General features: G+C 44.5%; 1 protein-coding gene across 1 annotated transcript in view; it reads right to left on the bottom strand.

Annotated features, from left to right (window-relative positions):
* SUFU (suppressor of fused homolog (Drosophila)) overlaps positions 1-26,632 on the bottom strand; it is an 84,408-nt gene that overhangs the window by 16,199 nt on the left and 41,577 nt on the right. Inside the window, exons 3-9 of the mRNA XM_009881528.1 lie at positions 24,452-24,594; positions 21,840-21,925; positions 19,676-19,748; positions 14,827-14,980; positions 13,178-13,289; positions 2,431-2,565; positions 799-937 (exon numbers count right to left, since the gene is read on the bottom strand). Of these exons, the coding sequence (XP_009879830.1) occupies positions 799-937; positions 2,431-2,565; positions 13,178-13,289; positions 14,827-14,980; positions 19,676-19,748; positions 21,840-21,925; positions 24,452-24,594 (842 nt within the window). The remainder of the gene's footprint in view (positions 1-798; positions 938-2,430; positions 2,566-13,177; positions 13,290-14,826; positions 14,981-19,675; positions 19,749-21,839; positions 21,926-24,451; positions 24,595-26,632) is intronic.

Here is a 26,632-nt window from a genome sequence, read left to right as displayed (position 1 = left end):
AGGAATGCCAGAGTAACAGTGAAGGCAGAGACATACTGCATGCATATAGTCCCTCAGAGATGGGCTTTTCTGTATAAACACATTCCCCAAAGCTCTTTTCTTTTCGCAACATGTTTATAACCATGAAGAAATTCAAGGTTCGAATAGCACCACACCATCAAGTCATTAGCGCATCACTGCTCTTTAGGGTTGACCCTCAACACCAAGAAGATGGGGAGTTGCCAAGGAAAATCTGTGAGACAGAAAAAGTCTGGGTGCAGAAAATGTGTGGGTGCTTCAAGCAACTGCAAGCTTTTGTCAAAGAATCAATAGGAAAGAGCTAAAACTGAAAGAAGCTGTGCTTTCTGTGCTGCTCTTCTGTTAGGTATGATGTAAAACTGAGATCTTGGCTCTGTAGGATCACAGTCCCACAGCTTCTTAGCTCTTCCGCCCTGGCTCCGTTTTTGTTTAGGTCATTCCACTCTGCCTCCCCAAATTCCTTTCTGGAAGAAATCAAGAGTAAATACAGCCTGTAAAGTGTTCGCTGACTCCAGGAAATGGACACTACTGTATTCACAGATGATTTTTGAACTTTTCAGCCACTGCTTATCAATTTTAGTTCCACTAATATAAATAGTAACCGTTCACCATTATTTTTTGAGTCTATAATTACTGAAAATATTATGCAAGAACTATGAGAGATGTTGCAGTAGAAAATACATGTTTGTTACACTTTTAAACCACATAAGCCCTTAGCAGGATCACTTTTAGGACACGGTAAAGGAGGAAGGGGGAGAAAAAGGAAGGAGGCTCTCTCACTTGTAACCAAGGTCCGTGTGCTGCATAGGGGTGCTCTTCTGTAGCAAAGGCTCCTTCTACTCCTGTTGATACAAACGTGATTGCTGTATCCCCCGTAATACTTTTATATGTAAAGTGCCGTCCATGTAAGAGCCTTCCCCTGGGGAATAAAACATATGTGCGTGAACTGAGAGGGTGTGAGCAGCATTCGACACAATAATGAAGATATATCACTATAGCTTCTGCCATCGGCATGAGAAACCATCTTGAAGGCAGCAACTATTAATTTTTCAGGAATATAGGAATGGTTTGCTCCACAAAGCAGGTTGCAAGCCTTTGTCTGAGGCAGGAAGCCCCTTCTTATCTCCCCCCTTAATCGTAGGGCCTTGTTACAGAACTAGAATGCATCTAAATCCCACTGCACGCCTATGCCCATGATGAGGTGCCGATATATGTAAGGGCAGGGGACCGCCAGTCTTTCAGTAAGATGAAAGCTGCAGAAAAGAATCCAGACTCCACATCATGTGGGAATATGAAGATGCATTTCTAAGCAGGCTCATCGGTGGGGCCAATCTTACCTGCTGTAACAATACCTAGTGATCCATTGCCCTGGTGCTTGACAAATGTAACCTGTATTACTTAAGCAAATGCCTAGAAAATATACATATGTGACCATCTACGGTATCACTTCCCTTTTTTTCATTCAATGCTTTCCACAGAGAAAATCATGGCTCTGGTATTTAGGCTCAGAGCATGTGTGACACACGTGCATGGCTTCCAACATGCAAGGGGGAAAACTTCAGGTAAGATATATAGTGCCTAACAGAGTCACAGGTGCTTGACAAGTTACTGCTGGTCAGCTGAGCTGTGGTAACTGATCAGGACAGACTGCTCACGTATTTGTGATGTAAAATAAAATATGTTCGTGTTAACTATCCCATTGGTTTCTCAACAGGCACAGGCGAAGCGTGCACCTGCTGCTGCTAACTCTGATACTACAGATACGTAACTCATTAAGCTAAAGTAACTCAGTCACCTGCAATCGTTTGTTTCTACCCCACAGTTCACCTTTATGTTAAGGACTACATTTGGCAGGCGTATTTTTAAAAATAGTGCTGACTGAAATTGTGGAAACCTAGAAAAGCCACTTACAGTGGCACGTACAGCCTGAACCTTCAAAAGACAATGTGTAGAGTATGCGCATAATGTTTTGTTCCTTCAGTCATGTAAGTGACATAATTTGTCTAAAAACACACTTGCATGCATAAACTGATTGCAAACAGGCTTTGCACAACCACTTGTATCTGAGTCCATAAGCCAGAATTAACTACTTAAGGGATTTCTTTGACAGAATATGTTAAGACATCCCTTCTTTATCACAGAGTTGCCAGCATTAGACTAATAAAAAACCCCTATACTAACCCTGTCCTGTTTCAGCACTCAAAATACACTGGAGGACATAAAAAGAATGAGAAACAATCTTACCATGATGAACACACATGCAAAGAATCATCTGTTTCTAATGTGTTTTGGCAAAATATCTCATCTCTGGCCTTTAAAGACCCATTGCATGCATGTCTGTATGGTGAAACAATGCCACAAGGCAAAAGCGGCGTGTTAGCACAAGCTGAGGAGGAGGAGGGCTTCACTCACCTTAGACAGAGGGGAATGAGAGCTCCGGACTCCTGGTTAAATTTCAGGTGTACGCTCTCCAGCTGTCTCGTGCGGATTAGCTCATGAGGAATGATAGCTGCTGAACTCTCGCTTTCTAAACTGTCCTTACGGCTTCTAAGAGAAGAGACAAAGCACATATATTTAGGATCCCAGTGCTCTGTGCTATTTCTGCTGCATTTCAGAACGATTGTGTGAATACTGAAGGACAAAGGAGCAAACTGTTACAAAGACACATCTGAGTTTTCATCACCCCTACAGAGAGACAGCCTCCCTCAGACCACCAGTCCCAGTACGCAGCTCTTCACCTTGATTTGACAACCCAGGATCTGAATTGGTGCACACACATGGTGCATCTCTTCCCAGCATACACGAAGTAAAATTTCTGGAAAGAACTGAAGCAAAACTACACTCTCCAAACCCCCAAACCACTATAAATCGGCTTGGAAGAATTGCCAGGTGTGCCCTCCCTCCTGCTTTTGCTTTATCTTCAGGATTTTTTAGGCAGTGGCCTGCAGGAAAGTGTTGTCCAGTCCCTTTGTTCCCTTGCTCGAGTTATCTTTGAGGTCTGAGGCATCCTTACAATTGTCTCCAAATCATTTCTTTGCACAGTTCAACCAAAAGGTTTTGAGAACCCTCCACTTCCACCAGTATTGAGTGCAACAGCCAAAAGATGGACTCTACATGTGATGAGTAGGACATCTGCAGAATTTTTTTCCTTGTAAGTCTGGCTGCTTTAAGACAATGCAGCTTTGGTTTCTTATTCATTCATTTCTGCAAGACCAGCATACTGTGAAGCTACGACTAAAGGTTATGTTGTTATATGATTAGGAACTTTGCCAGACAGAATCCCCTAGATAATCAAACCAATATATCTCAAAATACTTCACCATAAACACTTTATATGTTCAAAGAGCATCAGCACTATCCCTTACTTGATAGTCCAGAACAAAGAATGAAGGACAGGGGTTGGTTACAATTTTTGCAGATGACATGGACTGATGTGATGTGCCTGATATGTGATTTATATTTTTGTCACCTGGCATTGCACGTGAACTTAATAGAGGTAAGACTTTGTTAAGATAGTTTCTATAGTACAAAATCACCGGAGAAGGGGGACAGGGAAAGCATCAGGGAACTGAAAGATGCCACATTGCAATGGGATTCCATCATGCCAGACAGACCAAAAGCCAAACAAGGCTATCAGGCTGTGGCTGCATTTGGGAACACTGTTAAAACAAGCCTGGATCCTTCCTCCACCCAAGCAGAGCCACCTTTAACGTACATCTGGAAATGATTGTAAAGAAACAGCTTGACCCTCACGAGCTGACTTAGATCACACATCTACTTGATTTTACGTTTGGGTGCTGTCCCAAAATTACTCCCATCCACCACACACATAGTAATACAGTTCAGTGTGGATTCCAAAGCAGATCAGCCTATTCCTTCTGCCAGGTCACCTAGTCCCAGGTGAGCCTTTCACCGAGGTTGCTAAGCTGCCCACTCTGAAATGAGGATACAAGCTAAACTCTGATATCTCACAGTGCCTTCCTGAAAATACTCTGCGTGGCCAGGTCAGAGACATGCAGGAAAAAAGCAATCAGAGCAGCTCAGCTCCCTGCAAGGTAAAAACTGTAAAACGCCTCCTGTGTTCTGCCTCAGCAAAACACAAAAGCAGTAATGGACCCAGTAAGGACACAGCAGGTCAGGATACAGCTTCTGCACCGGGTGGGCTGATGGACTGACAGTCAGCAGAGTGTCAGCCTGGTGGGTTAACCCTGAAGCAAAGACACAACGTGCTTTGTAGTCTATAGGTGGCACTTAGAGCTGTGTTTAATCTACTTCAGCAAACATTTTACAGCTCTTTGTAGGTGGGGTCTTCAAAGAGTGGAGTGGGCCAGCATTTTGCAGGCTGATTACCTGAGAAGTGCAGTTACATTTGATTAATGATCAGTTGACCTTAAGCTAAGCTTTGCCTCAACTTCCTTATCAGATCTTATATACACAGTGAGCTGTGGGAAAGTCAGCCTGTGGTCTACCGCTTCCAATCATTCATTTATCAATCCCTACCGAAAGGGTCAGCCATTAGCAACGCATGATTTTCAAGCAGGCCATAAGCTCGCACTCCTTAAATGCAGTCCCAGAGTTTATGTACCCTGGAGCAGATCAGGATTTCTACAGCAATGTTATTGCTACAGACAAGAGACTCTGCCCTTCTCACCTGGACTGCCTAAGTGCGGCGGGCACGTCCCAAAACCCAGGCAATCGCTGCTGTATGTTCATGCTTCAGAAGGACAGACAGCCGCAGGACAGTTCCCCATACCCCTGGGCTCCAAACCCCCCAAGCTGTAGGTGGGTTTTTAGGTTTCCACCACGCTAGCCAGTACAGCTGCTAGCACAATGGGGCCGCGGTCTTGAGGGGAAACAGCCTCCGGATGTTAATGCAATAATAGGAATGACGACAATATTCTGGAGGCAAGGGGCAAAGCTTTCTAAGTCTTATTAAAACCAGCAAATGCTGTTTGTCATTACACGCTCAAGAGAAGATGTTGACTAATGTGTAACTATCAAACGGAACTGTCATGACTTTAAGGCTGTCAATAATTATGACTTCACATTAATAAGTAACCAGCCTTTCTGTCAAAAAGGTGAAGGAGTGAAGCAAAATGGTAGTTAATACTTTGAATGACACGAAATTATTAATCCTTTCCACAAAACTTTTCCAAAATAGTCACGGTCTGTGTTTCTTGTTTCCCTTTAGTGGAGCTCACACAATTTCAGCTATTTAAAGTTCAAGGCAAAACTCCAATAGCAAAAAACAAATAACCCTCTCTCTAAGCTATACTTTTCTAAACCAGAGTTTTGTGTGGTGGGCACTTCTGGACACGTGGACTGCGCATAACATAAGGCCACGGTGCTATCACTTTCAGACTCTGGAACATGTCGCATGACACAGGAACTCAGCGAGACCCATTAAAATTCTCCCTTTGGGAATGGAAATCCTTGTGCTGACCCTTCCAAAGGCTGATGGCCCAGATGAAGGGTCATCAGGACTTCTAGGTTATTATTAATAAAAAGTTCATGTTGTAACACACGCTGCCATCCACAGCTTGTAGCTTTCAGCCTCAGAAGAAAATGTAGAAAAAGTTTGCTTTCTAAGACTAACATCCTTGGTTTTATGACTGTCAGTTACCCGTAAGCCTTTGCTTCCTCCACCCCATCACCAAATAAATCAGCAGCAAAAGCCAGCGGAGTTTTATTTGTTATGACTAAGATCTAGCTGACTATCACGTAAAATGTTGCAAACTTTGTCTATTCCAGATTTAATACTTCATCCAACCCCCACAAAAAAAACCTTCATGTTTCTCAGTGTCCAGAAAAAACAAGTCTGCAAAAGCCAGGGCTGCTGCATTAGGAAAGGCAGCAGATTTAAATGGAAGCAGAATGCCGGAAATGCCCCAGTTTAAGGGCTGCACATCTCGTGTTTTGTGAAACTGGAGGGGAGTTGGAGGAGATTAAAGCGCATTTCCCTCTGATTGGAAGCTTGTGGGAGGTGTAAACGTGGGCAGTTGTCAGATTAATTCTTTAGATGATTACATTCTTTTTGTTTCCTTAAAGCTGTTTGTAGTTGGGTTTGATGTCTCCTGTTCTGGGCAAGTGTATTGCTGCAGTTACCAAGGTGACTTTAGCTGACTTTCAACTATTTTTTCCAGCTTTGGTTTCTACCAGTAGTCTGCTTCTGGGAGGAGAAGAGACGGAGGAAATGATGTTTGTTGTTTTTTTTTTATTTTTAAATCTCGTGAATGCTGATTAACAGTCCATGAACTTAACCAAAACCATATCTGATTTTTTTTTTTTTGGAAAGTGGGTGGTCAAACCATTGCAAAGGGGTCCCATGTGGCCTGCAGCTTCCCCAGACTTCTGTCAACAAGGCCTGAGGAGACTACAAGTCCCGGCGTGCTGTGCTCCTTCATGATGTGAGTGGCCACACGCTGGAACCTGTAGCCTCCCAGGGGCCCTCTCTTTGTATTAAAGATGAGGGTGGCTGCAACCTGCTTAATTTTATGCCAATTAGCAGCAGCCCGTGGGGATCCTGGAAAACCGCCAATGCAATCACTGGGTTGCGCAAAGTTTGGATGTCCCCTCCTTACAAGTCATGTTTACGGCAACCTCTTCTCAAGCAACCCCACTGGCAGTTATTTTATGGGATTCAAGAATAACCAGGTTGATCGGATTAAGAAAGGTTTATTTATTCTTGCATTTGCGTTTTGCTTTATGATCAGAGTGCTTGATCTCATGGATCTGTCACGGAAGGAGGTCTCAGTTCCCTTCCAAGCTCTGTTGCATGACTTCGCTGCTTTTTCAAGTCACCCTCCCAGGTACCAAAAACCACAAAGGACACGCTGTTGGAAGTTGGCCAGGGCGGGGGCACTTTCTAGGAGTGGGTGCCCACTGCATCACTAACCCGAGTTACAGTCACTGCTCCTTGCTTCCTTGGTACAAAACCCAGAACCGCAAGTTACCAAATGCAAACCATTAGTGCAAGCTTACACAGCTGGAAGAGAAAGGTTGGACTACTTTTTTTTTTTTTTTCCCAACCGGGGCTATTTCAAACCTCCTTACTCCCTAATGAAGATATGGTCAAAGATCACTTAAGTGCCGGCAATCTTCCAGTGTCTTTCCCACAGTTCCCCCTGAAGGGCAAACCAGCAGTTGTGGGAAAGAGCCCTAAGCATCTTGGCATAGAGAGTTACCGGACACGTCACAGACACACAGAGGCAAGTGCAGAAACGGAGAGGACACAGTTACACAGCTCCTGCTGTGGTCACAGTGAGACAAGGCTAGCTTGAGTGCTCAGACCTGGATGCTCATCATCCTGGTTAAACCGGCCGGTGAAGATGTTTTGTGTGTATTTCCTGGCACGGAAGGGCTCCAAGGACAATGCCAGTAGCAACAATCTTCGTGCCACTCACATATCCCTTTGGAAAGCTGCATAATAACTACTGTCAGTGCTTGCAGGGGCCAGACCGTTCCAGACCTGCAGCTGAACTGGGACTGAGAGATTTAGGCTGTGCCACTGGCACCCAGCAGGCTCATGGGCGAAGTCAAACAACTCTTTATATGCTTCAGGTTCCCGGTCTGTAAAACTGAGACATTTTTCCACATAGGGGTGTTGCAAGGATTAAGTCAATGTTTGCAAAGCACTTTTGGATTCTTAGATGGGGAAAGCTATGCAGAAGTGCAAATTATTAGCACGGTGACCGCTCTGCACTTCTACTGACACTGGTTTTCCAGACATTTGCTTTTCTAGTTCACAGGCTTGTCACCCAGCACTCAGCCTCATGCTGAGAGACACTCCCTAAAGTATATTGCCTCCCCCCATTCAGCATTCCTTACTCAAGCAAGACACCACTGAATGGCGTCTGGATGAGAGAGCATGCCTAAATAAGCAGGACTGGATTGGAAACTTAGTGCTTAGCGGTTGCAGAATCAGAAAGTCTAGCCAGAACTAGACAGTTTCAGAGAAGGCTGAAATGCTCCCCTTTATGTAAAAGTTTGCCTCCAAGAACTGAAGACAGGAAACCAGCTACACAGACAACAGCTCCCCTCCGCCCAACTAAAGCAGCCATCAAACCCCAGTGCAACTGGGAGAAGCAAAGTGCAGACTCGCCTCCAAGCAAATCCTACATCTTGATATTACCGTCAGAGCTTCCTCAGAAATGCTGCTCAGATGGAGCTTGTTAACGTGCGTTAACCCGATGCTACTCACTGAAAGGAGAAACCAGCAAGCCCTATTTACCAAGTCAGAGGAACTACGTGGGCAGTGGACTCCAGTCCTGCAATTGCTGCCACTGCTACTCAAGCGCTCCGAACCAGGCACACCGTGTGACAGTCTGGGGTTATCCTGGCAGGACTTCTGGAGTGACACAACTCCTCCCTCTCCCCACAAGGGAAGAGCAACAGCCTGAGATGCTCAGGGTGCAGCGCACCAGAAGGTCACAGCCAGGACAGTCCTGCCAGCCCCACCTGCCGGAGGGTTGTTCCCTGCTCTGTTTGCCAGGAACCTGCCTTCATTTCCCTGCACAGCTGGAAATGGTTCAGGGCTGGATGGAATTAGCACACGGGCACAGAGCTACCATATGTTCAGGTTTCCCTAGACTCAACCTGTCTTTCTGCCTGGAAATTGAATGCAGATGGGATTTGAGGTCTCTGGGGCATCTGTTGTGGGTCCCTGGACAAATGACCGCTGTGCATAAGGGGACCAGTGCACTCACAGTTATCTCAGAAACTCCAGACAGAAATATGGGAAGTAATCAGGCACTTTGAACCACACCACCATATCCTTCTTGAGAAGGGGGAGAGCAATAAACAGTAGAGAGATGCTGGAAAAGCCTTGTCAAAGTAACACAACCTTGGGAGATCTTTTTCCACCACTCAAGCCTCACCTTCAGACACTGGGGATGCGCATGGGCATTTCTTGAATCCTGGCACAGCGAAATGTAGCAATTACTGATAATTTTAGCCTCAACATGTGCAGTAATGCAGCATGCTAGCTCTAGGTTTCTACTGCATGCCTCAGCTCACAGGAGCAGCAGAAGAGTCTGAGTCAGCCAAGGGGCAGAAAAACATCACTTTCAGCAACACTGCGTGATCAAGGGGACCCTTGAGGGTTGGAAAAGGTCAAGAATTCCCCTATCCCAACCCTGGCTTTTACTGCAACTGTGGCAAATTAACTCCTCTGTCCTCATCTGTAAAGTGGAGATACTACTCACCTACCTCACAGGAGAGCACAGAGCTAATTGCCAAGGACAATTAAAGACTCGGCCCCAGAACTTATCACATCAAGAAATTAAATAGCAAATGAAGCAAGACTCTACAAGTGTCACTGATCTTTGACATCTGGAGCTTCCAGCTCACTGAGGTCTTAACAGCAGCAGCGTTTAGTCTGACATCTAAATCTTCCTCATCGGTAAGAGCTTGCCATATCCAACGAGAGCGCATCTGCACAGTTTGGGAGACGGGGAGCCTTCCCCTTCTGTCTGTCTGAGCAGCACCTACTAAGCTGATGGGTCCTAAGAAATAAAAAATGCGCCACTGTAAAGTACATTTGTATTCATACACGCCTCATTTTTCCAAGCAGTAATCAAGAGTATTATGTTACCTATGGTCGAAACGATTAGTCATGTTTCCAAAGATTAATTTACATGTTCTTTTGTTTAATGCGTACGAACTGATTTAATGGCTGCTTATAAACTGAGCTAACAGTCATTTTGAGAAACAGATGTCCGATCCAGTTTTAAGCATTAAGAGTGCTTTTATTCATATCCTTAGGAGAAAAAGGGCTACACAGTCTACAGTAATAACACCAATGAATCAAAGTACTACAGCTGCCCAACAGGGTTTTGACAGAAACCAGCTTTTTCTCAAAGGAACTTTTTTTTTTTTAGGACTCTGGGACAGTGAACAACTGGTAATATGCATGCTTAACATGTAAGTATGTGCTTTGCTGGAGCCAGAGCTCTGAATCAAGCCCTATCTGCAACCAAACAATGTGAGGCTTTTGCATAAGCGCTGAAAACTGTAACTACACAAAGACATGGAAATCTGTATGGAATCTGGATCCTCCACATTTTATACAAATAAATATTCAAAAGTTTGAGTGTTTCTGATACTGTTTTGTGACGCTGAATGCAGAACAGGTTGTCTGCTTTAAACCCTGATAGATTATTGTGTGTGGGTGGCAGGGTTAGGATAAAAGAAAGGGAAGAAAGCTACTAGGAAAGCAGTTGGTGGCTGCAAATCTATGATAAATAAACAGCGCATTCCTCTTCTGCATGAAGCCATTAGAGTCTGTGTCAGACTTTAACATCCTAATGTCAGCTGGGTGCATATTTGACGGCCTAGGGTTCTGCAGTGCTCCCTATGGAAAGTAGATTTGGAACAATTTGCCATGCCCCAACAGAGTGTTTCTGTCAAGTTCCTGAGGAGGTTCTAATGCACCAGTTACTCACAGGACCCTTGCAACAAATCACGCGTTTGATATTTTATGATCTGGTGTGTACAGTGCAGGATATGATTACACACAAGCCTGCTTCCCATCACCCAGCACCTCGTAATCATTAACATATTTATGCTTGTGGTGCCCCAAGAAGATGACATTGTTATTAGTCCCATTTGATAGATGCAGAAATGAAGCTCAATAGCTAAATGACTTGCCTTTGGTGACACATCTACAGTGAAGGACAGAACTGAGACCCAGCCCCACCAGGCCCAAGCAAGGATTGCACCAGAAGGACCAGATCTATTTGCAGAGCTGTCCTTCATCTCAGGTGCTTGCAAGTCTTATGAAATGACTATATCTGCACTGGGTTTTGTGCCTTTCGTGTCTTAGCCTTTGCCGCTAGCAGGTACCTGCAGGGAACATGGATGTAGAGATATTACTACATGCAAAAGCCTCCCTCTTAAGTTACCTCCCTCTGCAGCCGCTGGAGATGAGAGTTTTCAGATCATGCTCATGTACTTAGTAGCACATTGAGCAACTTCGCTCAAACACGTAAGACATGCTGAGACAGTGTACTAAGAAAGGCTAAGACTTAGTAAGATCTTCCTCTTCTGCTTCATCTATACCACGCTGTGCTGGAAAATATGTTGACTGATAAGTTTTAACCACAGTAAGGGTAATCATCAGGTCTGATTTAAGTACCGGTTAGTTAGAGGTTGTGAGTAAACACTGCTCTCCAGCACACACCACCCCTCTCAGTATGGTCAATGCATTGAACAAGTCCCACTGTATCTGCTACATGCATTGGAGAAGAGAAGCCACTGCACAAGTAGAAAAAGACCTTTTCCAAACTCCTCTCAAAGTAGTCAGTAAGATGGAGGAAGAAAGTATTAGGACACATTACTGTTTTAAGTTGAGGAGATCTCCTCTATCCTTCTCGTGCTAACTATCACGAGAGTAACTGCTGGCAAGACACACAGCTGATAGCTCTCATTCCTTAACTGAATTGCTAATATGGAGGAACAGGCTAGCTATCAGTTTCCACAGTGGTAACCACAGACCTCAGAGAAATGTATTGATCTTTTAGGAGGCAAACACTGGGAACCGGTCATTCCTACCGCTCAGGCTTCAGGTAGGGTGGGTGTGCAGCTGCTACAGGTAAGAGAGATTTGCAACAAAGAGCACTATCACAGATATGAGGCTCTGAATTTGACCTGCCTTCCTCTGTCTCAGAACAGTTAACTACCCAAGTAAATATTTGTGTGCTCCATCTTAGCCCTCTACTAACCTTTCACCACTCTGTCTTGAGCGTATCTCTGTTTATCTTACCCTGAATAACATAAAGCTTTCTTATCTAAGCAACAACTACCTCCAAGCATTAAGGCTTACCCATCAGCTGCCTCCCTGACCTGATGCACACCCCAAATGTTTCTGGTCGTCCCCAACCACTGCGAACTCAAGAGCTTTTACTGGGCATGCAGATTCATGCAGGAGCCCAACATCTGTGAGAAATCCTGCTCACCACTTTTGAGCCTTCCAAAACTGGGTGTGATTTGTGCAAATCAGATGGCATCATTTCATTTTTTTCAGTGGGGCCAATGGGACCAACCAAGAGTTCAACGGGACTTTCAGGCAAGAAAGTACTACTCAAAATCTGAGTCGGGTCACAATCTGGCTCCATATAATTACTACATAGCAAAAGTAAGATTATTCCTAAAGCAATAATAAAGCCACTTGAGATTTTTTTTTTTTATATAAGCATCAATATCTCATATTACTTATTAGTATCAAGAAAGAAATAGGAATTGAAACAGAGCAGGATGCTGTCCCTGCCTGGCACTACAAGAAAGAGCTGATTTCACGATGATCTTTACTCTTGGACCAAGAAAAGCACAAATGTTCATCGGAGACTAGGAAACCAAAGGAAATACCAAGATGAAAGAGTGCAGCATAGATGCATGCCTTTCTGTATGATTTAGATGAAAATATTAAAATTGATGGGAAGACATTTAACTAGCAACTGAAACAAGCCTAAGAGGGGAAGGGGAGAAACCCCAAAAGACGGAAGTGCAGATGGCTTGAAACCTAATTTCCTTTTAGGTTTTCCCTATAGATTCACCGAAGTCAAAAGTTACAAATGAGGGGAGACCTACAGGCCCACCTAGTCCCACTGAAATCACCTGTTAGTCTACAGACTATTAGAGACCAGGGTGGTATTGGCATGTAATTGCTGCCAGTACCTGCCTGCTTAAGCAAGGTGAGATCAAAGTCACTTAAAAAAAAAAAAAATCAACATTTTAACCAAAAGGATTGTAATTATGAGGTTGAAAACAAAACGCTCAGGCAAAAATATCAGCAAACACTCATCTATGCCACCTAGCTCTTTGGATACCATAGCACTGTTTGCCACAGAACATTTTATAGGGCTCAACCTGGTCCGATTTCAAACAATGTACACCATGAGGAACAAGTCCTATAGAACACAGAGCCACTCTGTATTAGCAAGCTTTGTCTAAAATCCCTCTCAAAATCTGCCATCCTGAGTACCAGCCCATTAATCCAACTTGAACAGCTCTTCTCCCTCTATCCTCTTGCTTTGCAAGTATTTGCTGCTACCTTTTCTCTCCCCTTGAGAAGTCTTTTCCCACCCAGCTTTAACTTTGTTTTCCATGCTGAGCTCTTTAGGCTCCCTCCTTCCACCATCTGAGTGTGCACGGCGAAACTTACGGTGCTCGGTCATGGTTCAACCCATTCTGTCTTTGTGCATTTATTGGAGGTAGAACAGGTTTGCTGTTAATCTCAAGCCCTCTTCGCAAAGTCTCCCTGATTTGCTCCGTATCTGCAAAGACAATTTTTTTAACATGATTTAGATTCCCCAGAAACATCCCAGACACAAGGAGATGTCAGCTTCTTTTTTTTTTTTTCAAAGGCCCGTTTCTATGGTGTGTTTCATCTAAAGTCATCCCCTTCAGAAAGAAATGAAGAGATGCTAAGGGTGAATTCTTAATGGCTCTTCCTGCACCTGAGGAGTTATTTCACTTTATACAGTCAGCTTGAATTCTCTTGGTTTGGGCTGCAGTGTTATGTCAGGCAAGGAGAGCTGGAATCTTTGGGACAGAGCCCTCCTGATGAGGAAATTCTGAGTAGTTTTGTATCCTTTCATAAATGTGGTGTTTGCTGTTTCTACAGGTCTCACAGAACCTCCTGACACTTCCAGCCTTTGCACTGTAAGTCACTTTTCCCATTAGGCACAACAGGAATTTATTCCTTTACCAAACAAGTGCAATGAGGTCGCTGAGTTTTTGAAATAGGTTTTGCAAATCTGTTGATTAATTTACAGTAAGATTCACAAAAGAAAGGAATTTTATGCAGGGCAAACTTTATCCTCAAGCTCACATTTGAAAATAAACTGCAAATGATATAGTTCAGATGCAGCCTTTTTACTTTTTCACTTTCTATAAAGTCTAATGGCCAAAAACTTTAATAGGATGCTTTCTTATCTTTCTTAGACGTTTCCTCATCTTTTTCTGAGAAATGTGGTAATCAGGTAGAGAAAAAAAAAATCCAAATGGTTTTAAAATAATTTGAAAGATATACAAATATCACTATGTATACCTGTCTTGGGCTTTTAGTGTGCAGAGCTCAGGGAAAATAGCCTTTTTAGTTCCAGTGCAGTTCAAAATATTTGCATAGAAGCCAGAAAGAATCCTACATGCATTTTTTTTTTTTTTTTACCATAGACTTAAAACCAAGTAAGATACCATTCCTGTGGAAACCACAGTTAATTCCAGGAAGTCTCAAGCCCTCAAATTTTATGTTACTTCACCCATTTGAAAGATAACATGCATAATTTCAAGCACGTGTAATGGCTATGACATCTGTACCCTGAGATGGCATCTCACTGCAAAGGGGAACTCCACCATATTTTATTTATTTTTTCCAGAGTTCCGTATTTGCAAGAATCACTTGAGTTCAGCTGCAGCAACCTGCAGTGTCAGTCCAACTTGACACCCAAGAAATGGCAATGTTAAAAAGGAAGCACAGATTCGGAAATTGCAGTTGCTTTACCTTGCAAGTGTTTACAGTCCTGGTTTCACCCAGTGCTCAGTTTAACTTTGTGGATTTAGATTAGAAATAGCCTAAAAACTCAAAGAAACATTTAGACAAAACAATGCAAAGATCTCTTTTCCTCTCTCCTACCTTCCTCAAAGAGGCCACACCAAAATTAATTTTGCCACCCTGAGACATACTGAGCCTTCCAGTAAACGCAGCGCTTGTTATGAACCCCAGGATGCTGCATGACTCAGCCCACTGCCCAGACCCATCAGAAAACAAGCCGAAAGGCCATGACAGCAACTCAGCCCAGGACCTCTTACCTTTCCCGGAGAGCCGCCGCGGCTGGGTCCCAATGCAAATGCTCCTGCTGTCTTCGTCATCCTCTGGGGGCCGGCTGAGATCATCCCAGGCACATTTGGCACTCACTCCGCTCAGGTTTGAGCCATCTGTCTCAATCCCTTTGTCGACTCTCTCCTGCTTGAAAAGACCCAAAACCCCAAGACTTTTTTGTGTGTGGCTTGGACCTACGGTGGAACCCACCCTGGCTCAACCCAACCTTCAGCAGCTCCTGCACATCCCCCATTCATGGCCAGTTTCCACTCTCCTGCCCTGTGCTTTGATGTATCAGCTAAGGGTGACTGCACATTGAGCCAAATTAGGGAGCTGGTCTAAGCTGGGACAAACCTTCTTCAAAGTAGGTTGGTCTGAACTCCTGTCCCTTCCCCACTGCTTCACTACATGGCCCCAGTGGGCACAAAGCAGGGAAAGACCGAGGTGGAAATCAATGGCCTGGGGTATGCAGGGTTGCTTCTTTCAGCGTTAGCTCTGGTTTACACCACCTGAAGGTATTTATGACACTACATTATACACTCCTGTATGAAGCACAACTTGGCAGTTTACCTATTGTATGCCAATGACAACAAATCCCCGAATAACTAAACTTAAGTTCTCTTTTCAAGCTTACCAAGGAGTCCCACAATGAAAACAGCTCACAGAGAGACTCACCATTCGCAAGAGGTCATAATTTGCAAACTGCCCAGCCAGCCACTGATTTTCTATGCGCCGGGGTGTTCAGTAAAGGACAAACGTGCAGGGAGACACAGGTCTGTTCACGATGTCAAAGCTTTTGCATAGCTTTCTCTATTGGCAAAATACACAAACTCCCCTCCCCTGCTAGCTGGACTTTCCAAGCACGTAACCACTGTTTGGGTCTAGGAAGGTGTCGCACACCAGCCACAAGCCACCGGGTACTCTCAGACACCATGAGTTTTCTCAAGGACATGAGCATCTGTTGCCTGCGAGACTGCCCTAAACTACGGCCAAAATTTCCACCGGACACCTACCTGCCAGGGGAACTGGCATCAGTCTGAATTTCCACCTATGTCCCACAAGGGGGTAATGTTGAGCTGAACAAACTCAGGGCTGAGCTGCACCGAGGAAGGTCTGTTCTTACCGCTGTCACCTCTCCCCTGGCACCGAATCAACCCGGCCCATTTTCTCCTCTTCTGAAGGGGTACCACTCAGTGGCACTGGCAAGACCTCCATCTCACTGCATACATCTGGGTGACCTCAAAACAGGCAGTAAGTCCCACTGCTTGCAAGACAAGAAACTTTGTGAAGATTTGAGGAAGGAGCAGAGCTGTGTTACGCACAACGGGAGCGGATCTCTCTGCTCGTTATTACTACCCTCCAGTCTGACCTTGCCACTGGAGTCAAGAGATCGTGGGAGCATCCCAGCGCTTTGCAAAATCTGTTCCCTAAGAACCAGTTTCCAGACTAAAACCCACATACATTCCTCCCCTTGCCCAGCTTCGCACGCTGTGCCCTAGAAAGAGCATTGCCTGTTCTTGTGGCCATTCGAGAGAGGATTTGAGCAGCTCAAAGATAAGCACAAGCACTCAGGGTGCGGTTGCACAGCAGTTTAAGCTGATGTAATTCGCAGTGGCTGCAGTCCCACCCTCCTTCGTGTGCTCCTACCCCTTCCCTTGAGCCAACTCCTTTTTTTTTTCTGCTGGATCACCTCCCTAAACTGGCTCTTTGGCACAAGAGTGGTGACAGAAGCCTGTGGCCGGGGGCAGGACCAGAGCAGTCCTGACTTAGATTTAAGCATTCAAGAGACTGCCTTCCTTCTGCCTCGCTCCCCAACTCTACTCCTTGTTGGGATCTTCCTCCGGCGTCAGAGGAAACTGGCTTCTATGAAAACATAATGGGAAAATCTGAGAAATAATAAATCTGCTGGGATTTTCTTTTGTTATATCCTAAACATAAAATTAGTTGTTTCACCCAGAAATAGAAGCTGTGGAAAAAGAAATAAAAATACATCCGATCCTACATATGCAAACGATGATCTAAGTGAGATTTAGCGCGTGGCTCCTTCGGGAGCCCTCTGCTGTGCTCTGTGAGGACCCAAATCAGCTGGCATGGTAAGGTTTAACTTGTCAGCACAGTCATTTTTCATTCCAGTGATTGGGGAAGCATGGGAGAGCCACCTAACTTGCCCTTAAGCAGGGAGCTGAAGAGCCCAGAGGAACCCAAGGACTCCTTTGGGCAGAGGTTGTGGTGGGACGTGCTTCTCCATGCCTGCAGCCGGGGCCCCGGCTCACAGACATAGTCGGGTCTTCCGGACGGTGTGCAGAGCCTTGGGGAGGGGGAAAGGGACTCGTCATCTGCATCTCAGCTGGTTTGCAGAGCACTTCCTCAGAGGAAGAAGTGCTGCTCTGTTGGCATCCCTTGGAGATCAAGGGGGGGCTGATGGAAACGAGCTGGCCTAAGGCAGCTTAATTTGCATGCCTGTTTTATAACGTTTTCAAGTATTGATGTCAAAGGGGGGAAAACAACCCAAAAAAAACCCTAACCAGCGCAGATTCTCTGCTGGGGCAATGCACAGCTTCACCCCATCTTTAGCCAGCTAAGATGTGTCTGGGCTGAGGGGCTGTTTTTACTCCCTTGAAAGGGCAGCCTGAGCAGGAGGTTGGAGCAGCCCAGGGCAAAGGAGGTTCAGCTTTTTCCTTCCTCAAAGAAAGGATGTTTCTGTCCCATTTTCCTCTCAGCATGTGGGAGGGATGCTCTGAGGCTCTTATAAGTCATTGATCCCTTTCTAAACGAGCCAGAGCACTGCAGCGTGACCCGCAGAGCGGCAACCACAACTCAGGAAATTCGAATCAGCTTTATTCTCTTCTGAGATATCTGCTAAAACAGAAGCAAAGCACTGAGAATCAGCGCAGAACTGGGGACCGACAGGGATTGTTTGAGAGTGCTGCCAGGGAAATCTGAATGGCCTACAGGGAAGCCTGGCTGAACAGAAAACAGCCAGCTTTGCCACAGCGTTAATTGCCGACATCCTGGGATGACATCTTAGTTGGGATCCATTCTCGGCAACTTCGAACAGAAAGTACAGCTGCTGCTGCCAGGGCTGGGTTTAGGCCTCAACCAATTCCCACAAGAGACAATGCAGCCTCAAAACAAGCTCTGCCCGCTTCCCAGGCAGGCAACGTGCTTGTCTGCTCCCAGGAAAGTTGTCTGTTTTCTCTGCCCGCTCCCTCCCTCCCCTATCTTCCACTGCTGCCTTTCAGCTCTCACCACCACCAAGAAAATGCCAAGCAAATCACACTTTATCCTTTCCTCACTAATTAGAGCAGGAGGCGCGCGACGTGGCTGAACCCAGCCCAGCACAACCTTGCTGCTTGCAATCAGCAAAGGCTCTTTGCGGGACTCAGTACCGCAGCAGCAGGTTTTGCCCTGTGAATCTCCAGGAGCTGCGTCAGTGGAGCAGGAAGGAGGTACACACACACACCTGCACATACGCACTGCTGCAAGGGCAAGAGAGAACAGAAACAGGAATGTCTTAAGTGTGAGGAAGTCCGGAAAGACCACAGACATAGCAGCTTTCAGTGGTAGGACACACTGGTGAGGCAGAGGTACTCTTTATTTGCCTTAACTTGCCTTGGCTGACTCAGATTCCAGTAAGCTGAGTTACTTTTCATTTACGGTAAATTGAAGAAAACCCTGTTATCATTAGGAATCACCAGTGTGCAGAGAACAGACAAACGCCCTCCAGGAGGGGAGAGGGCGAAATTTTGAAAAGCCTAAAAACTTTATAGGACTTGCAGTTGCATTAGCTCCCACACTGTGGGACATTTGTGGAACTTTTTTTTTTTGTGTGTGTGTCTCTCAGACTGGAGTTATTTTAGATGAACAAATCCTTAAAAACAGTAAAAGTAGAATTTGGTTTTGTTCTTAAGCTTTCAAAATAAAAGATGCTATGAGGTAACTGAGGGTAATCAGATGCAGACACGCAGATCATACGCAAATGCAATAGCTTGTACAAAACGTGCACATATGCATGTGCCCTACGAGGCTACGCCATAAGTTCTCCGTTAAAGGCAAATACTCAGTGATTCACTGACACAAGGTCAGCACCACACGATTTGCCTGGGACACATGTACTCTAGTACCATAACTACGCTGAAGGGGTGCAGAACTGTCTCCCAAATGCATGGCTCAGCAGTAGTTCATGGGACGGTAACCCCTCCACAGAGATCCGATTCTGATCTTTAAACTTCAGAAATTAACTTGAACTCTGAAGAAGGTTTAATATATCTTCCTGCATGGATTATTAATAACTGCATGAGATACTTTTGGCTTCCCATTATTTCTCAGATCACACTAACTACTTGGCCTCAAGTGATATCCTACAGCAACAAGCTACACTGTCATGTTTGCTGTGAAAAAATGTATTTCTTAATTGGTTTTGAGTTTTCTGCATGTTATATCTCCTTATGCTTGCATATAAAAACAAAGGAGGAATTTCCTGATCTATCATCTCTAAATCTTGTATTGTTCTATGTTCTTTTATCTTCTTCTATTTTCCTCCTTTCTAAAACATGCAGACCAAATCTTACCAATTTGTCTCACATATGAGATTCTGTTTTCCTGGTCTCTCTTCTCTAAATTTTTTCCTAGAGCTGCCATCCACCTGGGGCTGGACATGTGCACTCTTGAAGCATCTCTGAGAGGGCAAAGGGAGTCTCTAAGACTCTTCCATCATTATTGCAATCATTGAGAAGATTACAGCACCTTTACAGAAAATAATAGAACTGTTTTATACCATTAAACCAATTCTCCCTGGCTACGACAAAAGACGTGACATTTTATTAACTAAAGACATACTTGCAGATGTGGATCAATCTCAAATATTGTCTCTCCTCTTCGCATATCCGTTATCAACCAGGGGCCTCCAGCTCTACAAAGAAAGAAAGAAAGGTAACGAACCAAACAAGCACTTTAGCTAGTGCTCCCCAACAGAGTCCTCAGAGTGGACCTGCACATAAAGGAAGCACAAGACAGAGTTTAAAACAAGCCTGGCAGCCCCTCTGTGTTGTGTATACAGCCCATAGCATGCATTTGTCCTTTACATTTCCCAAATACACAATGAAAGCCCTCCTAGCTGTTATCTGCCTAGTGCCTGACACCACCAGGTCTTGCAAAGCAGCCAGGATTGACACAGGCTATCCCCTGTATGGACCCAGTTACTCATACAAGACTGAACTGTCTTTTAATCTTACAGGTAACTGACTTGGGACTGAGAAGTCCGGTGGTAGCCTAGGTCTAAGAAACGTGGGCAAGGCATGGGGTCAAGATTTATACCTCTATTACATGTCTAAAGATGCAGCAGGGTCCCAATGGGACTGCGCTTTTTGCTGAGATCGGCAGTCACGTTCAGTACCATAAAAAGCTTATTGCTCTGATAAATAGCTTCAGAATAGATGTTTTGTCCAGTTGGTACTTAATGGCCGAGTACTCAGGTGGTTCAGGGAAATCTTTGTTTTCATTAGCAATAAGTCAGAAGGGTCGAGATGTTTCCCCACCAAGGTGATAGAAAACAGATTACTGTGAAGATGAACTACTCGGAGGCTTTACTTCGGGTCACAGTGCAGGCAGACTGCAGAAGTCAGCCTTAGACGGTGCTTTTCGTTTGAAGTAAAAACTGAAGTCTTTCGGAATGGCCATAAAAATTTTCATTTTTTTCATGAGATACTTTGTTATCGTAGTCAAAAGCCCCCTCCTCTGGCCTTGTCTGTGTTACAGTCTCCTAAAGCACTTGAAGTGGGAGCCATAAAAGTTAATATTTTATAGTTTTTCAGATGCGTCGACAGCCACTCTTTTTTCACATAAGTTTGGAAGCTGTTAATTATTAACTGCAGAGGTGTGACCTGCTTCAGTTCCTTACTGGGATGTAAGAGGCTTTTACCCTGACTCCCCATCAGCAGCTTAGTAGTTTGCAGCTTTGCCTTTGAATCATGCACATTTGGGTTTCATTTTATCCTTGGGAAGGTGCTTGTACCACAGCACAAAAAACCAAAAACCAACATGAGAACAGACTGAGGAGAGGGGTGCTATATCTGTATTGACGTAGAGGAGCCAAGGGAGCTGCAAGCAGTGTTTATTGTCTTGGGGACCCAGAAACAAAGCTTGCAGCTGGACAAATTCACTCTACTCTAGGGCATTCACATAAATTATCTGCACTTGTGCCTAAAAGAGAAAAGTTCAAGTTTAAGAAGTCCAGCAGCAAAGGCTCTTCCAAATAATCAATCAATCAATCAATCAAAGGCCATTGTGATACAAGAGAGTGTACTACTGTGCCCAGGAACACATACGCAGAACCATTTTGTTTAAAAAAAAAAAATATCTTTTCAGGTACAATCACATGGCAGTATCTTCCACTAAACGTAAGAGAAAAAGATTTAAAAACACCTGCAAGCCAAAAATTTTTGGCAGCAAATAAAGCATCAACATATCATTTAACATTTAAAACCCATATCCTCCGTAACCCAATGATATCTTTGTTTTGCCATGGGAGAAATAACAATGAACTTCATTTGCATGAGCAATCCTCCTACTGCAAACCGGCCCACCAAAAGTGGGGCCAGTTTGAGAGTGACTTTCTTACTTTCAGACAGTACCCAAGCTTTGCTAGGCACTGGAAGTCAGACCCTCTCCTTCCTTTCTTTTGAACTACACAGAGAGGTCAGAAGTAACAGTTATCACAGCTCTCTCAGGAAGAACCAATGACAAAACGCTGCAGGCATAAGAGGAAGGAAATTAAGCTTTCAAGACCTCATTCTGTTTCACCCGGAACATGTGGACTTCCACATGCATTAATTTGCCATCTAAGTGTCTGTGCGTGAGAACAGATTTGCAACAAATTCCCATCTCTTGCTACAGCACAAGATTAAGTAAGTTCCATCAAAAAGTTAAAGATTGTTAATAAAAATAAACAACTGAATTGTTCTCTATGGGAATGCTCCCCTATATGCACTATACGAGCACTTACACCGGGACAGTCCGAAGCAGTTCCAAGATCCCTTGCCCGTTCCACTGCTGAGCCGCATGCAGTTCCTCAGTGCAAACTCCAACAATCTGGAATAAATGAAAACAGAGACACTAAACTGGATGGGAACCATGCAAGAATTGTAGAGAAAATGTACCACATGGTGCTGGATCACACAGTGCAGATACAGAGAAGTACCATTTCTTCAAACTAAGTAGATAAACGAGGACAAATGGAGCCTGAGACAACAGAGGGATTCTGCAATCCTTTATGCCCTCTTCTCTACACTTACCATGTGAAGTACCCTGGTCACGCAACATTTAATCTTGCATGGCATGTGTGAACTTAACTATGAGGAGGGCCTGGTGACAAATCAGGGTTTGCTGAAGATCCACTAGTCTGTTCTCACTTTTCAATCTAGTCCACACAAGACAGGACAGGTTAGGGTCTGAGCACATGCAAAACACTCCTCTGTCAGCCAATTGCTGGGGGCAAACGCAACACTGCACCAGCAATTTAAATGAGGCAAGGGACTTGCTGCCACAAGGGAGTGCTTTGGAACTCATAAATCCTTGACCGACTCAGTTTGCTGACTGGTTACATCTTACCCGGCACCATAAAGCAAAGCTGCTTACACATCGCATAATCCACTCGTCACTGCAGGCAATTGCAGACTTCTGCCTTCCTGTATAAGGCAGGATGTGTTTGCTTTTCAGGATGGGAGCTGCCACACTGAGCAATACCAGATGTCTCTCTCACAGCAGCTGAGATCAGCCGCTTCAAACGAAGGGGTGAAACACCATTCAGCTGATAGAGGAAGGCACTTTCTTCCTGATCCATCAACCGCTGGCTTGTGCCTTTGAGCACAATGATTCACTATTTGGGATGAAAAAATGTCTTAGCCATGGCCTTCTATTTTCTTCTTCAATACTCTACGCCTTTTCCACCGACACTGAATTTTTGGTCAGAATCTGTTCAACCGATGTTTTATCAGAAAAGAGGAAAACTGAAAACTAAGTTCTCAAGAGCAGCAAAGGCCTGATGTGCCTTTGCTGCACGCATGTATCTGCACTGATTGAGATCTGCGTGGAAAACCATCAACGTCAGCACGTACCCAGCTCTGCATACCCTACCTTCCCTGCTCCTTGCAGAGCTCATTTCTCAGGACCCAGCCCTTGGAGATGCACTTCATCCCCACCCACCTCCCAGGCTGAATGTCCCTGAATCTCCCTCGCTTCAGGACACCCCTCCCTGGGCCTTCACTCACTAATTACATACAAACAGCAAGACTCTAAACAGGAAATTATTTTGTGTTCATTCATTTCTTTTTGCAATCATTTATCCTCATGGGTCAAAATAAATCCATAAAAACAAGCATCAAACAAAGGGGAAAAATAAGTCAACCATATGTGTTGTGGAAGATTAGAGGCCAAGAGCCTCAGGATGCACCAAGTTGACTGTCCTTTGATCCAGGACAGCTGGGCACTAAAGAAGAGATGTGTGCTAATGTAGCACTAACTGGGGAGTCAGCTGGGAATCACACTGCTTCGCTTGGTTTTCTGTCTCTCCTTCCATGTCCCACAATTCACCTTTCACTGATTAACCCCACACCGGTTTCTTTCTTTTTGATAAAACACAGACTTTTTGGTCAGCTCAGAAAATTCAGGAAAGCCTTTGCCCTTGCACAGCAGTTGCCTTGCGCAGGTCTGTGGTAATGGACCTTGCCCTTACATGTTGCAACTATAGGCAAGGACAACTGGGAGCAACTTGAAGCTTAAATTGTAAGATACAGACACTTTCATTTTCCCACAGGATAGAAGCTTTTCCATGGAGGGGGGATAAATCAGCAGTTGGCATAAACTATGCCAGCTCTTCCACTATGGTTAATAGCTCCATATGCAATTTAAAAATATCCAAAGCAGCTCATATCTAAGAGACATGACTGAGAAGAAGGACTTTGGGAAAGCAAGCAAACCTGTTTGGCCAAGGAAGCTCCCCTCACTGAATAGTAGGGTTAAATTGCAAGGGATTTTTCAAATGTTTCTTTTGCAAAGCAAACCTGAACCTTTCTTAAACAGTAGATTAACACAGGAAAACTTACTTAGCCTCTAAAGAATCTTTATGTCAATGCTGCAAGCTACGTTTCTGGCATTAAATAATGCTAAAGCAACTCTGAGTCTTGCTTCAAACTCTTTTTTTCCTGGAACTCAAACCAGAGGATCACTTACTGATAATACCATAGAATTAATTTCAATTTAGGTCTACATTACCTTTTAAGAGTGTTTATCTCAGCTTTTTTCCCTATGTTCATGTTTGACATTTCAGAGCAGTAATGTAATATTCAGCTCCGGGTCTGTTTTGGGGTGTAACGCTTCTCTCTATCAGATAGACCTCTAGCTTGAGAACCAAGTGGGCCATTGCTCCATCCTGGTAAAATGCTTAATGAATACCTCCAGAGTAACGACTCAAAGATGAGATCCATGGTAATCAAATAAGGAAGAAAGGTGGAAGACAGGATAATAAACATCTGACTTATCAAAGCTAAATGAAATGTAATGTTAGCTGCATTCCATGCCCAGGAGGAGACAGTCAGAGCCACCATTGCTGGGTCATACCTGTAGGAAAGTAACCACCCCAAAAGGAGTCTGCACCGGCTGCATCTGAGGGTCTTCTGTCAGTAACATATGCTGGATTCTAGATTCACTGTTGTCCAAAGGGCTGTGCCACGATACATGGTCACCACTGCAGAAGGTGTTTTCTGCAAGAAAGAGAAGCAAGAAATATTTAGTCTGTAAAGCCTGCTACAACGTTCTTTCTGTTAGCATCTGCTCCTGACTGCTGTCAGACAGGGACCTCTGGTCTGGACCAGGACAGTCACTGGTGGCTAGTCATAGTGACTGCCTCCAGCCAGCTCTGCTGAGTCTCCAAGCCAGCTGGAGCACCTGAAGCAGGAAAGGACTCTCCTTAAGCCATCTGAATTCAAGCACTGACTTTAAAATTGCCCACTCTCGAGTCCTGTGGCAAAAAATGGTGTCTTGTGTTAATATTAATCACAACACAGGAATACCAACAAATAAAATCCGCTTGTCTCTCATTAGTCTCGTTTTGTGAGAGGGTGCAGAGAGTCAGCAGGCCATACTGGATGCCTACGGGATGGCGAATCATACTTAATTTGCAGCTCTGACTTGCCACAGAGAAAAGAGTCTGAAATGTGAATTAAACACAAATAATACTCTGCTATATCTAATAAAAATCCACAGTCTGCTGCCCAACTTGTGATGGTCTAAGCCAAAATCACTTTCTCTCTCAATTGTCTGGTGGCTCTGGTGCAGAATTATAATTAATATGTTCCCTCTTTACCAAACAATGAGAAAACCAGTAGGCTATAAATTTCACTCTATGTCAGAATAGACTGCATTAAAACAACGAGGCAGAAATTATCCTTCCTTCTTCACGACTGTAAGGATTCCTTTCTTCTCCTCCTCTCCTACTTAGAAAGACAAAACCCCCAGATAATCCCACGTTCCACAGCTGGTGCATGCCAGAAGGCACACCACAACCCATCTGTACATTGCTGCCCCATACAGGAAAGGCTAATGCTTGCTTTCTGAGCGAGCTAGGAGTAAAATAACCAACCACAACCATTTTCACACTAATTAAAGTGTGCTCCATTTGCATACAGTTTCTAGAGCATGTGTGCAACAATGCTGCCTAGCCAACTGCCTCATCCTCGGGTCTTGTGCTTGTCCCACTCCAAGTAGAGCTTTTATAGCACAGACAAATAAACAGCCTGGAAGCCACAGTCTGCCCTTTGACATAGGTGTAGTGCCCCAGGGATGAACTGAGTACTGCCTGCCTGCTTCCAAAGGCAGTGGAAAGCACAGCACCCCTCTCCCTGGCCAAGCTCACTGATGAGGGCAGTCTGGGCTGTCCTCCCATGGTCTCTCCCAAGGCCACGCTTACAGGAGAGTGGGAAGGGGGGCCTTGCCCACTGGAGGAGGGCAAGGACTTCCACTGCAGGCTGGAAAATGTTAGTGGTTACTTGAGTTGCTCTCTGTTGAGGCTGGAGCATCTCATGTGATACAGAGTAGGATTCAATTTGGAGCAGACACGGTCCTGGATCTTCACCTAACCTTCCCACATCACCTGCCAAATATAGGTCAATAGAACACCTCTTAAATAACTATCTACAGGGCTTATCGAGAATACTTGAACACAGCAGCTTGTGCAGCAGCAAGAGAGAAACAGCATTTGCTTGTAATCTCAGCTTTGTCCCCAGTCACATTAAAGACACCGAGGAATGGGGTGCTTGGATCCCACTCGCTGTGCATCAGCACCACCACAACTTGCGTGCATGTACTCTTGGGCAGCAGCAAGTGCAGGATGCTTGGAGGGAGCCATCACCAGCGAGCAGGTAAAGTAATGAAAGTTATCTTACAGTTGCCATGGTTAAAAATATTCGCAGACATCCCACTGATGAGCTAACTCATGCTCACCCGTTCGTGGGTTTAATGCAGGGCGTCCTGGGCAACTCAGAGTTTCTCCACCAGGTGTCCCCATTGGTGTGTATTTGAACATTTATTATATATGTTTTTTCAGATTAATTTCTTGGACAGATCATTTGATTAAGAATTAAAATAAACTCCAAATACTGTAAGAAACTTGGCTCGAAAAACAAGGCATGTAACAGAAGTGTCGTGATAAGTAAGAGAGTATTTTCCTTAGTTAAGATCAGGAAAGAAAGAAAACGTAGCAAATGCAAGCTGCTGGAAAGAAAGAGTTTATCGTTATGTACA

This window comes from Charadrius vociferus, unplaced genomic scaffold, assembly GCF_000708025.1.
Source record: "Charadrius vociferus isolate BGI_N301 unplaced genomic scaffold, ASM70802v2 scaffold282, whole genome shotgun sequence".
NCBI classification, from domain to species: Eukaryota; Metazoa; Chordata; class Aves; order Charadriiformes; family Charadriidae; genus Charadrius; species Charadrius vociferus.
Note: the sequence above shows the minus strand (reverse complement) of the source record. Positions and strands in the feature narration are given on the sequence as shown.